Source organism: Calidris pugnax, unplaced genomic scaffold (genome assembly GCF_001431845.1).
Source record: "Calidris pugnax isolate Ruff unplaced genomic scaffold, ASM143184v1 scaffold209, whole genome shotgun sequence".
Taxonomy (NCBI): domain Eukaryota; kingdom Metazoa; phylum Chordata; class Aves; order Charadriiformes; family Scolopacidae; genus Calidris; species Calidris pugnax.
This window is the reverse complement of record NW_015090978.1, coordinates 2,802,122-2,815,410: the sequence shown is the minus strand read 5'-3', so window position 1 is coordinate 2,815,410 and position 13,289 is coordinate 2,802,122. Positions and strand designations below refer to the sequence as shown.

The following is a 13,289-nucleotide window of genomic DNA, read 5'->3' as shown; positions in this document are numbered from 1 at the left end:
GCCCAGCACGAGCCATGCCAACCCCAGAACTGGAGGCAGTGTCACACGTAAGGTTGTGCCCAGAAGTTGTGCAAAATTGCACCTTCAGACTCCAAGCCGGCCCTGGAGATTGCTGCGCTGTCCTTCGCTACAGGAATAAACATGCCCTTTCTCTGTTCCAACAGGAACAAAAGTGCATCTACACTATCATTAATCATAGGAGACTGTTTTGCTTCAGATTTGTCAAAACTAATTCAGGTTTGCTGAATTTAGCGACAGATACAGGATTTATCTAGACCGGGGGAAGAGAAAAAGGTTATATAAACTTTGCTAACATAGCCAGACAATTAAATTGTTAATCCATGTGTAAACAAAAGGTCACTATTACCTTGGGGTTAACTAAAACTTCTTAGCTAATCTCTGACCTAATTTTGACCTCTCTTGTTAGTTGTAAAAATGCTTTCAGTTAACATATTGGTTAGCTGAGTTACACCCCCCACTTCTGCAGTTTCTTGCCTTGCAGGTCATAAATTAAAGACAAAGTATCTTTTCTTAAGACTAATTAGTACCCAATTAGCTCGATGTGGTTACCTAGAGTAGAACCTATAGTAAAAACAAACGTTAAGCATTTTAATCTGTCTCATGAAGGAGGCAATCATGAACATGAAGAAAGGAACATCAAAACCTTTATTTCACTTTTTTTTTCCTTCAGATCATAAAATATTACTTCACAAAGCCTGTAAAAAAATGCAATTCTTCTGCTTCTAGTGATTCCCGTTAGAAAGAGGTACAGTTATATCACTGTTAGAAGAACTAATTAGAGAACAGAAGTGGATATAATGAATCTGCAATCATGTTAGCACGCTGTACCCAGACATAGTAATTTGTCATTGCATCATACTTCTTACAGAGCTGTTTACACTCGGTTTGTTTAATTTCTTTATTATCATAACCATTGTATGCCTGGGGATGGATATGATGTATCCATACCCACAAAATGTTCCCCTCTGCGGAGGAGTAGTTTTTGCTTATTTAAAAGTGAAGCACCTGAGTTATAATTCCAAAAATAATTTCTCTACATTCATTTTTTTTTTTTTTTTAAAGTTAGAAGTGTTCAGGCTCTGGTAAAAACACAAGCAGGCTTAATTTAAAAATTAAGTCTCAGAGACAAACTAAACCCAATTGCATTGTAAAATGTATATAAATTTATGAAAAGGAATTCTAATAATGTAAGAAATAAAAATCTCAAAAAGAACTCTACAAATAGCATGCCTTATGTTCATCTGAGCTAAGTAATATAGGAATTACAGTTTGAAAACCTACTGTAATTAGATACTAAAGTTAAAATGCTCAGCAGAAATTCAATATACTTCTAAATGCTGAAGCCTTACCGATCCATCACATTCATATTCCTTGTCTTCTGTACTGATAAAAGCTTCTCCAAAGCAAATTTATCCAGTCATATTGAAGATCATACTTGTTAGTCAAGAGATAACTCTAAATTATGCTCAGAATTTTCTTCTTTTCTATAGGAAATGAGAATGATCTTGCATTATCTGAACAAAGGCACCTGGCCTATTGCAAAAATGAAAAAGCTTGTCCATTACTGTTTGTCACATTGGTAGATAAACCCTTGCCTATGAAAGGCCTAAAAGTTGTTTCATTACAGTACAGTTAGCTGTTTGGATCAAATCCAGATTCATATTAATTTGCTAGCTGCAAATAAATCCCACTGTACTGCCAGTACAGTTTTCTTATATTTTAACATTATTCACCAAAAGCTCCATTCTTCTGAGTTTGCGCTTATTCTTTGGCATTGGCTTGTCATATAAGCCATTTTTGAGAAGATGCTCCTTGCTGTGATGGATCTGGGCACCATGCTGAAGCTGGAAAGAACATAAAGCTTGAAGTGGACGGAGTATAGTCTGCAGAAAGATGAAGGGGTGGGGACAGACAAAAAACCACAACCTTTTAGTAAGCTATTTTAGAGACATCAATTATTCCAGGTTTTGTATTCAAGAACTACTTAAAAATGTTGATAAAATATAATTTGGATGTTAAAAGCTGATAAAATACATCTTTGGAGATATAGAGGGCACAGCTGAATAAGAGATGTACTAAAAAGAAGCCACATACCAGGCATAGCCTCATAGTCACATATACATCCACCTGCCTGCTGTCGTTCCTTAATCCTTCCTTGGACCCACTCAATCCTCACTTTAGCCCCAGCTACATTACTGTAAGTTATGGCTTTAAATTGACCTTAGCAATGGACTAGAATTAATAACTGTGGCTCAGCCAACAAGCTGTAATAAAGTAAGTAACAATAACTAAGCTGTTTGTGCTTGCATGAAAATAACCTTGAGGCAGGGTTTGAGAAAGAGAGGTGGGACTCACGATCAAGGCAGCTGGACTGCTGTCCTGGAGACTGGACTGTAACCCTGCTTCTGCCATACGATACTATGTAGGACTAATGAAGCCACACAAACCAGATCTATCTCAAGTGGTTCCTAATTGTAGGTTCTTCATTTTCTGGTTGCCTGACTCAGTATCATGGGGCCTTATGTGCAGATGTGTAAAGCAATCGCAAATGTAACTGCAGTCAGCAGGAGCCGAGTTTCTATCAAGTAAAATGTGACTCTTCTGAGCACACAGCAAAATCAAGTGACACATACTGAGCATCAAACTAAGTGCCCATTTTTAACTCTCAACTTCAATTCACCATCTTATATGCTGGGAATAGCACTCAATTAATTCAGAGAGGGTATTAAAAAGGGTACGAATGTTTATGAAGCTCTTGGCTATTGCAACATTTATAGAAGCACTTTTGAAAAACTGGTAATTTTTTCTTTGAGAAGTAGCCTGGGTCAATTCTGAGTGGTAGAGATGAAATAGAATACAGGACTGGGAATTGTAGATGCTAACAAAACACTCACCCTGGACTTGAATAAGACAGAAGTCTAATGAAAGAAAAATATACCAAGTTTCTCCTAGCACACCAAAGGAAAAAGTAAACATAGAAAACCCACTTTATTTTAATATTTTCATGGGTTTAACGTCTACAATAAATAAGTACCTTCTTTAACATGAAAGCATATGATAGCCCCACTATCATAAAGACACCTAACTTTCTAAAAATGTTTCTTTATGGAGAGTTCCAATTTCTGAGCCATATTTTCTTGTGTGGCCACACATTTTGTCCCAGTCTGGTTCTAAATGCAATATATTTACTGTCTAGTGTCACAGAAGCAGACACAGGGGTGGCATACTCTACACTATGCCAACTGTCAAACAAATTTTTGGCCTGGGAACCTTTTTTAGTAGGTGGAGGTCAGGTACCAAAATACTCATTATCTGATGGAGAGGGATATGAGGATCCAAGCGCGGACACTAGAATGCAGTGAATACATGGATGAGCTTTTCTTTTTCCAAAGACCCTTCTGTACTACATTCTGGGCACACAATCAGATTGCAGACATGGGTCTATGGTGCAAAACTACTAGTAGGTCTTTTTCAAAAGGCTTATTAAATTGATATCACTAATGTCAGCAACAAAAGATTAAGAACGACATTATCTTAATAACCTCTTCCATCACAGACTAGTGGGATCACAACTTGCAAGGAAAAGGCTAATGTCCAATTAGTATTCTTTGACCTGGGATAAACTTAAATTCAAGAACACTTATTCCCAAATTCCTCCAATGACACATAAGAGTTGTGAGCTGGCTCGTAGGAAGACATAACCCAGTGGGCTGCATTCCATGGCTGCAGGAGTGTGGGAGGTCAGTGGGACATGCTTACAAAAGCATTTTATCTTCAAGCTAGCTGTGAGGAGGTATTCAGATCATCTCTGCCATCTACTTTTGCAGAAAACTACTTGCTACTTTCCATGCAGTAATATACTCATTTGTCTCAGAATGGATCATCTTTGGGGTCTTTAAGAGTCAAAGATCACCTTGCTGTGCGTTCACTTCAGAGGATCATTTAAAAACACTGATCTATTAAAGAAGATAATGGTTATTTGGCTACAGTAAACATCCCAAGACCAACACATGCAAAAAAGGAAATTAATCATACCTGACTGCTAACCAAATGAAACTTTTTATAGTCTAGGACCAGTTATTCTCAATGACATTTGTTGGCCCAGTAATTTTAAATCCAGATCTTAACTGAAGAAGTTAACCATAAATTTAAAGCTAGTTAGAAACAATTTGTACAATTTACTATACTACATGTGCCTGGTACACAGTCTACGTTTTGAAGATTTGCAATAAGGAATGCCAAGTGAACTTAGAAAAAAATTACAATATACACAGTAGTACTTCTATTTGTTTTGGGTTAAATCCACAACTATCATCTCTACAGATTTTTATTCTTTATTGTGGCAAGCACAGCATGTATTTGGTGCCTTATAAACCAATCTTTTAAAAAAAGTAATGCACAGGTGAAGAGAATCTAAGTCACAGAAGTGTGCAAGAAAGCAGTACAGGATGAAAGAATGTGATGGCAAAGAAGAGTGAAGTAGAAGGAAAGAAGGGAGTGGAAGACATTAGCACTGCTGAGTTAAAAATGCATAAAAGGTACAGGAGAGAACAGAAAAGACAAATGGAAAAAAGAGGGAAGAAGAAAAGCTAGACTGAATAACAAATACAGGAAAAATCTCAAATCCTGAGACAAATGTGCAGTGAAAAACTGTAAAAGTGCAAGTACCTGCAGAAAACACTACACAACTAAAGAAAAGGAAGAGGGGGAAAAAAAAAGAAAGAGAGAAATTGAGGACATGGGTTAGGAAGGTAGAGGTTGTTTTCAATAACCAATCTACTACTCCATACACAAACGGGTTACCACAGTGAAACTGATCTCTAAGATTAGTCTGCAGTCAGCCTTGATGGACATTGCAGCATCAAATACAATCTGTTACAGTACCAGTACTAATGGGTACTTTGAACATCAACAAAGCAACATTTTAACTCTGAACCTTGCCCAGGTTTATCTTCAGACAACATTTTGTGGCAAAAGAGCTAATCTAATTCCATTACAGGCTATAACACAAAAATACCGTACTAGAATTTAACATACTGGAGGATAGCAAAACAATTAAAGACCTTTGCAATGTGACAAGTTCCCTCAGCAATCTGACAGCAATGTTGATAAAGAATGGGAAAACTACAGAGACTGTTGGAACATACAAGAAAGAGTCACAGCAATTTGGACATAGTAGAGTTAGTAAAGAAAAAGAGCTTCTGTTGGTAAATTCTTGTTTTAGTTTGCTATGAAACGAAACCAGTATAATGTCGTTGAGATTTTGACTGTCAAATTTGAGATTAATAGCTAAGTACCTTTGCTGCTCCTCTAGAACTCATAAAAGAAAAACTCAGGTGTTCAGAATTACATACCTCTTGTATACTCTTATTTTTTTCCATGATAGTAAGAGCAACAGCTGCACATTCAAGTGTAGACAGACAGGTGTTTGTTGGCTGGGTACGAATTACGTATTGGCTTGAAATGTTGGTTTTTAACTGCACCTGAAAAATAGCAGACTCTACTAAAATAAACAGATCAGTATAGCAAATAAGATGCTCCTTCTTTACACTAAGCAAAACACAGCTCCTTCCCCACTGTGGTCTGTTGCCTTTTTTCCTGTTTGCTGTTTTGTCTCCCAGCAGCTAATAATAGTGTAACACTATCATACCCCTGAGTAACCATCAGAGACAAGAACTGCATGTTAGTTACTGCACAAACACATAAAGAAAATACAATTGTGTAAGAAAATGACTGAGTGAAGTTTTAGCAACCAATTTCAGTTGCCATAAATATCCTATAACAAAAATAAAATTATCCACCTATGCTTGTTTTATTGCACACTCTAAAAACACACACGATGCTGTAAAATGTACAATGACTGTATAATCACTGACACTATTTACCTTGGTTAAATATTATTTGTCAAATTCTGCACTAAAGACTTTTAGAAACTATATTTATTCATATTATGTATTAGGTCACTGATTAGAAATATTTGCTTACCTAAATTGTGTTTGAAAATGATTGATTGGCTCTGTCTCAAGTGATAACCACTCTCTATTATCTTACACGCTAAAGGTTTTTAAGAAACAGGAATTTAATTCAGCCACTACGCTGCCTGTTTTATCAGTTCCAAAAGCTTTTACTGAGTTTATAAAGAGCAGTTGAAACATCACAGAATTTACACTATTAGACTTTGTGTGAAAATCCAGATTTTAGTCCTTTATGCCTAAAATTTCCATCTCTACCTCTGTTTAAAATATAATTTGCCAAACAAGTTAATGTTTTAGCAATATTGTCATTATTCTTAACCAAAAATTATCAGTTCCTTTTCCAAAAAATTGTAGTGCAATACAATAAACCCTAAGGAATTATTATAAAAGAGAAAGTCAATTTTATTTTCTTTTCTTATTAACCTCATCCTAATGGTTGTCTTTTATTTTTCTTTCTCCTCAAAAAAATAAATGACTGTTCCCCATGACCATCATGACTGCTCCCATTCTACTTGGCAGAGGTTCTTCAGCATTCCTCCATTCAGTATTTTTCCTCTTCACTTTTCCCATTTTTGCTTTTATTTTTAATGCTTGATTTTCCTTCATGTCTTTTACATGTAATCACCCACTCTTAAAAGTTCAAGAGACCTCATTTATAAAAGGGAAGCTCCAAATTACTGAAGAAGTGTGAATGAATAAGATCAAATTCTAATGCCTTCTCTTATCCCAATGTAATGGGAATTAAAAATAAATAAATAAAAAGCAGAGGCACATGAGAAGAGGAAATCCAGTATGGAAAGGACAGTAAGTTAGCTATAAAAGCTCAATATACTTAAATAAAGGAAAAGACTGAAAAAATGTAACTTTGTGACAGAAGGTCCTAACTTGTTTATCAAAGGAAACTTTTATTTTAAATGCTAATCTTGCTGTCGGGTAGTCTTGAAGGACCAAAGCACACACATTTTAAACACTCCCAGCAGTGACTGTTTAGATAGTTTGGAGAGATCACTTTCAACAGCCAAAGAATACATATTTGGGTTGACAAATAGAGAATACAAACACATGTTAGTTATGTAAAAAATACAGCATACTAGCACTATGATTTTTTTCATTATATACAAATACATTTGTATTCTTTTCATAACTGTAATAGTGGAGGTGTCATTTGAATTAAATCATTTTAAAATCACATCTTCCAAAATCCATTTTGCCTCCTTGACTGAAGATCAATGGCTTTGTTATTTTGAGGTTGCTTACCATAATAATTACCTGGAATGCACTGTATTTTCAATCAGGTTACAAAATTATCAACTGTTAATTACAGTAAAAATGTACCAGTGGTCTCAAAGCACATATATACGTATCTTTCCTAAACATACTTACTATTCTTAGATATTTGAAAGTAATGGTTACAGGTGATGATATACAGTTATTTCCTGCAAATTCAATGGTCATCTCCACTTAAAGCTCATTTTCATTTTCTGCAGCTATTCAGCATATTTCTGCAAATTAATTGGCACAACGTACGAAAAATTACGCAATGAATGCCTATTACTTACAAAAGTTGAACCTGATATTTTATATTTAAAGCCAAGATAGTTGGAGTAGTTGATTATTCCATGCCTGCAAACTCAGGGTCTTTAGTCTGTAGCTCTGTACTCTGACTGTCAAACGAAAAGAATTTATACCTAGCATCTCATTAGCAGACTGTGCTTACTATTACACCATACTGGAAGCCTATCATACAATCTTTAATTTACAGTCATACTGTAGAATTTTTATCTATTGTATTAAAGATGTTAACAGTTACTTGGATATTCAACAGCAAATTCAGTCCATATGCAAATTCTGTCCTGGAACAAATCCCAGGCAGATTCAAGAATGAAGCTAGTGGATACAGGCTAGCCTTTATCAACTATCATTTTCAATTAGATATTGAAAAATCAAAGGAGAATAAATTGATTTAGGAGAGAAAATGTATAATTGAGACATCAGTATACACAGTGAAATGAAAAGAAAATTAAAAATAAATTAATAATTTCATTTGTTGTTTCTCAAGGTTTGCTTTGGTTTATGTTCCCTTTACTGGAACCATGTCTGAATCTCCATCATGACAGAGTAGGAAGGCGAGTTATTTCGATTACACAGAGATCTATGCTGGAGGGAGCTTTTAGTCCCTACTTAGAAATTCCTAAATAGATATTAAAAAACAGTATAAACTCAGTCCATTGTTTCTCCAGCATGTATCCTGAGCAGCAGAGCAGGCACATATCTACAATTTTTCTCAACAGCTGACAGCCATGTTCTTCAGAGAGTCTCTCTACACAGGTTGGAAGAAACCACCTGCAGGCACACTGGCTTTCCCCTTCTCAAACATAGACACTGGTGCCTTTAGGCTTTGTTTTGTAGGAGCTGGGAGCAGTTCTATCTGCTGGTTTCCAGACTTCAATTCCTGGGGTTCATGCTGAAAAACTTTCAAGATCATCAGCATTCCAGAGAAAGGAAAATTATAATGGAAGAGCTGCCTGTACTCCAGCTTACACTGTGGAGCCCAAAAGTCTGTGAGTGCAGCTCTCAAACAGCTGACCATGTATGAAAGGGCAACTTTCTAACAGCAACAACAGCAGCCACCAAATTTCTTCTTTCCTGGAAAGAGCGAGAAAGGATGGAAACAAGTGGTCCCCATCCAATATCCAATTTTCTGAAAAATCTCTCACTGGGATGAGATGAAAATAGACAGACAGCACAATGGGAGATCAGAGGAAGAATATCTGACCAGGACAACTCCCTGCTACCTTTTTTCTCCAAGGATCCTTTGAGCAAATGTGCATTTTACCCTACTCTTTACTCCACAGCAGCAAAGTATCTAAATGAGCGATACTTAGTCACCCAAAATACAGTCAGGGTAGCCTTTTTCTATCACAGATTGTACAGACTCAGCAAATGACTGATTGTCTATCAGAAAATAGGTATACTCACTGAATGCGTAAAACACACAATGAGGAGCTCTGCCACCTTACAGCATAAACTGAGTGGTACGACAAAGTCAAAACTATATAGAAACCAAAATGAATTAATATAGTTAATACATATTTCAGACATAGGAAGGATATCTTCTTGAAAAAAAATGCCTCGATATGCAAAATATTTACTGTTCTCAAACGCAATTGGGTAGGATTATGAATTCTCTCATTTTCAGCCAACAGTCTAAAACTTGCCTTGACTTCTGTGGAATTAATAGCTTCAGGTACAGTATTGCACCAGTCTCATCAAAGCTTCTGCACTACCTAGAATAATTAATTTTTTGTCTGTCATCTGCATACCTCATATCCAGCTGAACAAGCTTAATTCAAAATTACGGAACTGTTCCTCCACAGTTAAACAAAAATAAATAAACAAAGTCAGATAATCTACCCCTCACATTACACTTCAAAAGCTCAAAGTGAGTATACATAAATAACCTGTTTAAGTACATTTCAAAACAAAAATCATGATATTTTATAATCACTTCTTCATAAAATGGTAAACATACCACGTTACAACAATTCATTTTTTTAGCTGTCAAAGTAATTTGCAAATCATATGCACACTTTGGAATAATTTCAGCTACTAGCAAAATACAGTAATGTCAAGCTGAAAAAACAGCAGCCTATTTAACACCACTCACCCAAATAAACAATATCATAAGATAGTTTCTATCTCAACCAATTCAAACTAGAGAGAGGAGCTTAGATAAGATGAATGCAATTACTCACTGGAATTTAGCCAAGACACTGAAATTAGCGTATGTATTCTAAGTGCAAGGGAGTTTGGGGCTTAGTTTCCAAGGCACCAGAAGCATGAAGCAACACATAGAATCAAGTTTCATTTCTACTTGCAACTCAAGACCCAGGGTTTCCAAAAGCCTGAATGCCAGCAATTCTCACAAAATCTTACATTAACAAATAAACACTGACTTCTCTGCCAATGCACTACCCTTTGAGCCTTTGAGCATTTACAAAGGATTTGAACCACATTAAAAATAGTGATGCTTCGGTATTTCTCAGGGCTGAGCTCTTCCACGGCCCTCCTTGGAGATGCCCTAGGCAAGCGATGACCTGACCTAGCTGCTCCTGTTCAGCTGTTCAGAGCTAATGGAAGCAAAAATGTTGCCTTGATGGGGTCAAAGACCTTCTGTTTGAAATTTTAACAATTTAAGTGAAAACAGGGAACTGTACTCTGCTCTTATTTTAAATACTAGGACTGGAGCTCTGGCAGAAAGCTCTAAGTGCTATCCTCAGTCCCCTCCTTAAAGTCAATATCCCTATCTTTTTACCTTTTCTATGCTGATTTCTTCATCATAACTCTTACTAGATTTACTCTCCAAATAGAATTCAGCATTATGCAAAATTATATTTGGAAAACAGTGCATACCCAAGAACACAGAAATGCTACAGAGCTAGCATACCTGTCGCACAGGGCACACTCAACAATGCTTGGTTTCATCTGTCCCGGTTTTTGCAATTACATCACAGGCATCTCAAAACAGGCAGAGGAACAACATATCCTTCTGTGGCTTCTATAAAAAACCTAGTACTGATTTTAAGATCCCCTCCTCTTTTAGTTATGTTGATTGCATCCTTATGAAATCTGAATTTCTGTTTGGAATTAATTTCCTCAAGTCTCAGAGAATGAAGTAAGCAAGTACCATTCATCATCCTGCTTAACACAGGCAGCAGTTATTGTTCATACATACCGTTAATTTAATAAATATCTTCCAGAAAACAATATCACAAGCCATTTTTTTAAAAGGAACTCAAAAGGCAGAAGTAAACCCAGAAAGAGTACAACCACGTCCTGCCATCTCATCTATCATTCTAGAAACTAAGAAAAAATCGCTTTTAAGGTGCTGAAGAGGAAAAGCATTCCCTGTGCTACTGCACAAACAACTTCAGACAGAAAAGGGTGTAAGTACGGGAAAGCTCTTTCACTCAGTATCCAGTTGGCACAAGCACCTTTTACCTGTAAGCAAAACCAAACCATTTTCTATCTCTTACAGAAATTTCATGCCGTTAAATAAAATTACCGTTGTGACAGAGAAGATAGCCTGAGTAAATTAGGCTCAGCATGCTACTGAAATTTAAATCAAGAATATAAATAAATTATTTTGTTCAAAATGTTGGGTTTAATTTAAAGTGACATCTTAAGAGCACTCTGTTTCTAAATACTGGAGGGAATAACCGCCATGCAACTGTTACAAATGGATAGCCTGAAAAAGTACATAGATGTCAAAAAAACCCCTCTGTCCACTTTGCATGTTTTTGATTGAATATTTAAGCATATCCATGACGTGCCTGTGTATGTTCCATGTAAAATGGTGAAACAAATAATAGGTTTGATTGTGACTTTCAAGTAAACTTGAAGCATTTTGTTCAACTTCTATGAAATTACAAGATATTTTGCACATTGTCTTCAACAATTTCCAATGCATCTGAAAACCCTTCTCTTTGGGTATCCCCCAAACCCTTCCACTCAGGCAATTTATGGCACCAGGTTAGAATCCAGACTTATCACTACAACAAACCTCAGGGTATCTGACTGTTGCTGTGATAGGAACAGTGGTAAATATCTAATAGTCCATCTTTGCAAGAGAAGCATAATTGCTTCTGCTGAACAGTGACTGTGTGTAGGTTCTACCTGCTTACGCTCCTTTCAGACTGTGCAGAAGAACCTGTACTCAGAGCTGCAACTCAGATCAGCCCTTCCATAGGTCAAAACCAGAAGCCTTCTTACACCCTTATTAAATACACTGGTCTAAGAGCAGAGCCTAGAATTTCATTCACCAAATACTTCGTTACTTGCTGAATGACTTAGTGCTCATCATCTCATACTCTGTAATTTGATCTATAGCAAAATATTTGAGAATGCCACAAGTACATTCAGGGAAAAAAAGATATTTTTTTTTCACAATATTCTGGCCTTTCTTTTAAAATACCTTTTTAATGAGGGTAACTCTGTACAGAGTATTTCTCTACCGTGTTCCTTGCTTTCATTTTTAGATACAGTTGATTAACAAGAAGAAAAATTAAATTGCAAATGGAATGTGTCCTTCACAGACAAAGATTCATACATCACATTCCCACAGACATTTTTTTGGGGGGTGCGGAGGGAGGAAGAAGAGGAAATTTGACCAAAAAAATCCATGAGTATATGCACTTTCTCCACCCTTGTCAAACTTTTACGTTTTTAGAGTGCTCTTACAGCACTTCAGCTGTATTTGTTCAATAGAGAATCCTTCCCAATGGCTGGGCAAGGAGGCAATAAACACTTTAAAAATAAATCAGAATAAATGCAAAGCTCTTATAATCATATGAGATAAAGTTACATTTTCCACATGTAAAGAATTGTGGTAAATGAATCAGAGCAGAAGAACCACTGTAAACAAAAAACATTACCTATAGCATCATTTATCTGCAGAAGACAAGTTTCTCACTTCCCACTTTGCAATTTAGCTTGTGTAAAGACTGAAGAATTTGACACACAAACATGAACAATCAATATAATACATAGTTGAAAGAATTGCAAGCTAAATACCTATTAAGGCTAAAAAACAGAACGCAAATAGATACCTAACTTTTCTAAATATATCTGTAATCTAATCTACATGTTTATATTGATCATCTTTACACACGATATTGTATGAAGTTAAGGCAAAATTCAGGTTCCAAAGCACAATTTTTCTTGCAGGAGAATCTGGTAATTTAAAATAGTCAGTAACACGTGTGTAGATTGTTTTGAGAAAATCCAACTACAACATAATAATTCCTTAGGCTACATAGTTCTCTCTTTAATGCACTATGAAATAAAAGTTCTACACAAAGGCATGGAATAGTTTGCAGTGGCCTCCTTAGTGCTTCATTTGTTTTATAAAACTATTTATGACAGGCCCTTTTTCTGCCTATAAAATCATTTCTGAAGTGCTTTTACCAGGAACCTGTTGTTACAGTTTTTGTAAGGACTCAAATTTCAAGCATCTTCTCAAAGATGCTAAGAGAATTCAACAGTTTAGCACTTGTCACAACTTGCAAAGTCAAATAAAATTATCTCCTCTTTAGATTGTCAGATAGGGTAGCAGAAACACCTGCAAACTTTCATAGTTTAAAAATAATATCACCAAAGTAAACAATGTTTTTGAAAGTTTCAGATGCTTATGTCCATCTGCATATTTTGAATTCTTAATGTTACTTACAATATGGAAGGTGTAAAATTACAAAATCACAATGTTTCAAACCACTTCCTTCCACTTACACCATG

The 13,289-nt window shown here is 35.9% G+C and overlaps 1 protein-coding gene across 1 annotated transcript in view; it reads right to left on the bottom strand.

Annotated features, from left to right (window-relative positions):
- Positions 1-647: 647 nt before the first annotated feature.
- The window catches only part of DTWD2 (DTW domain containing 2), a 68,454-nt gene continuing 55,812 nt past the window's right edge, over positions 648-13,289 (bottom strand). Inside the window, exons 6-7 of the mRNA XM_014953424.1 lie at positions 5,376-5,504; positions 648-1,904 (exon numbers count right to left, since the gene is read on the bottom strand). Coding sequence (XP_014808910.1) covers positions 1,734-1,904; positions 5,376-5,504 — 300 coding nt within the window. The 3' untranslated portion in view covers positions 648-1,733. The remainder of the gene's footprint in view (positions 1,905-5,375; positions 5,505-13,289) is intronic.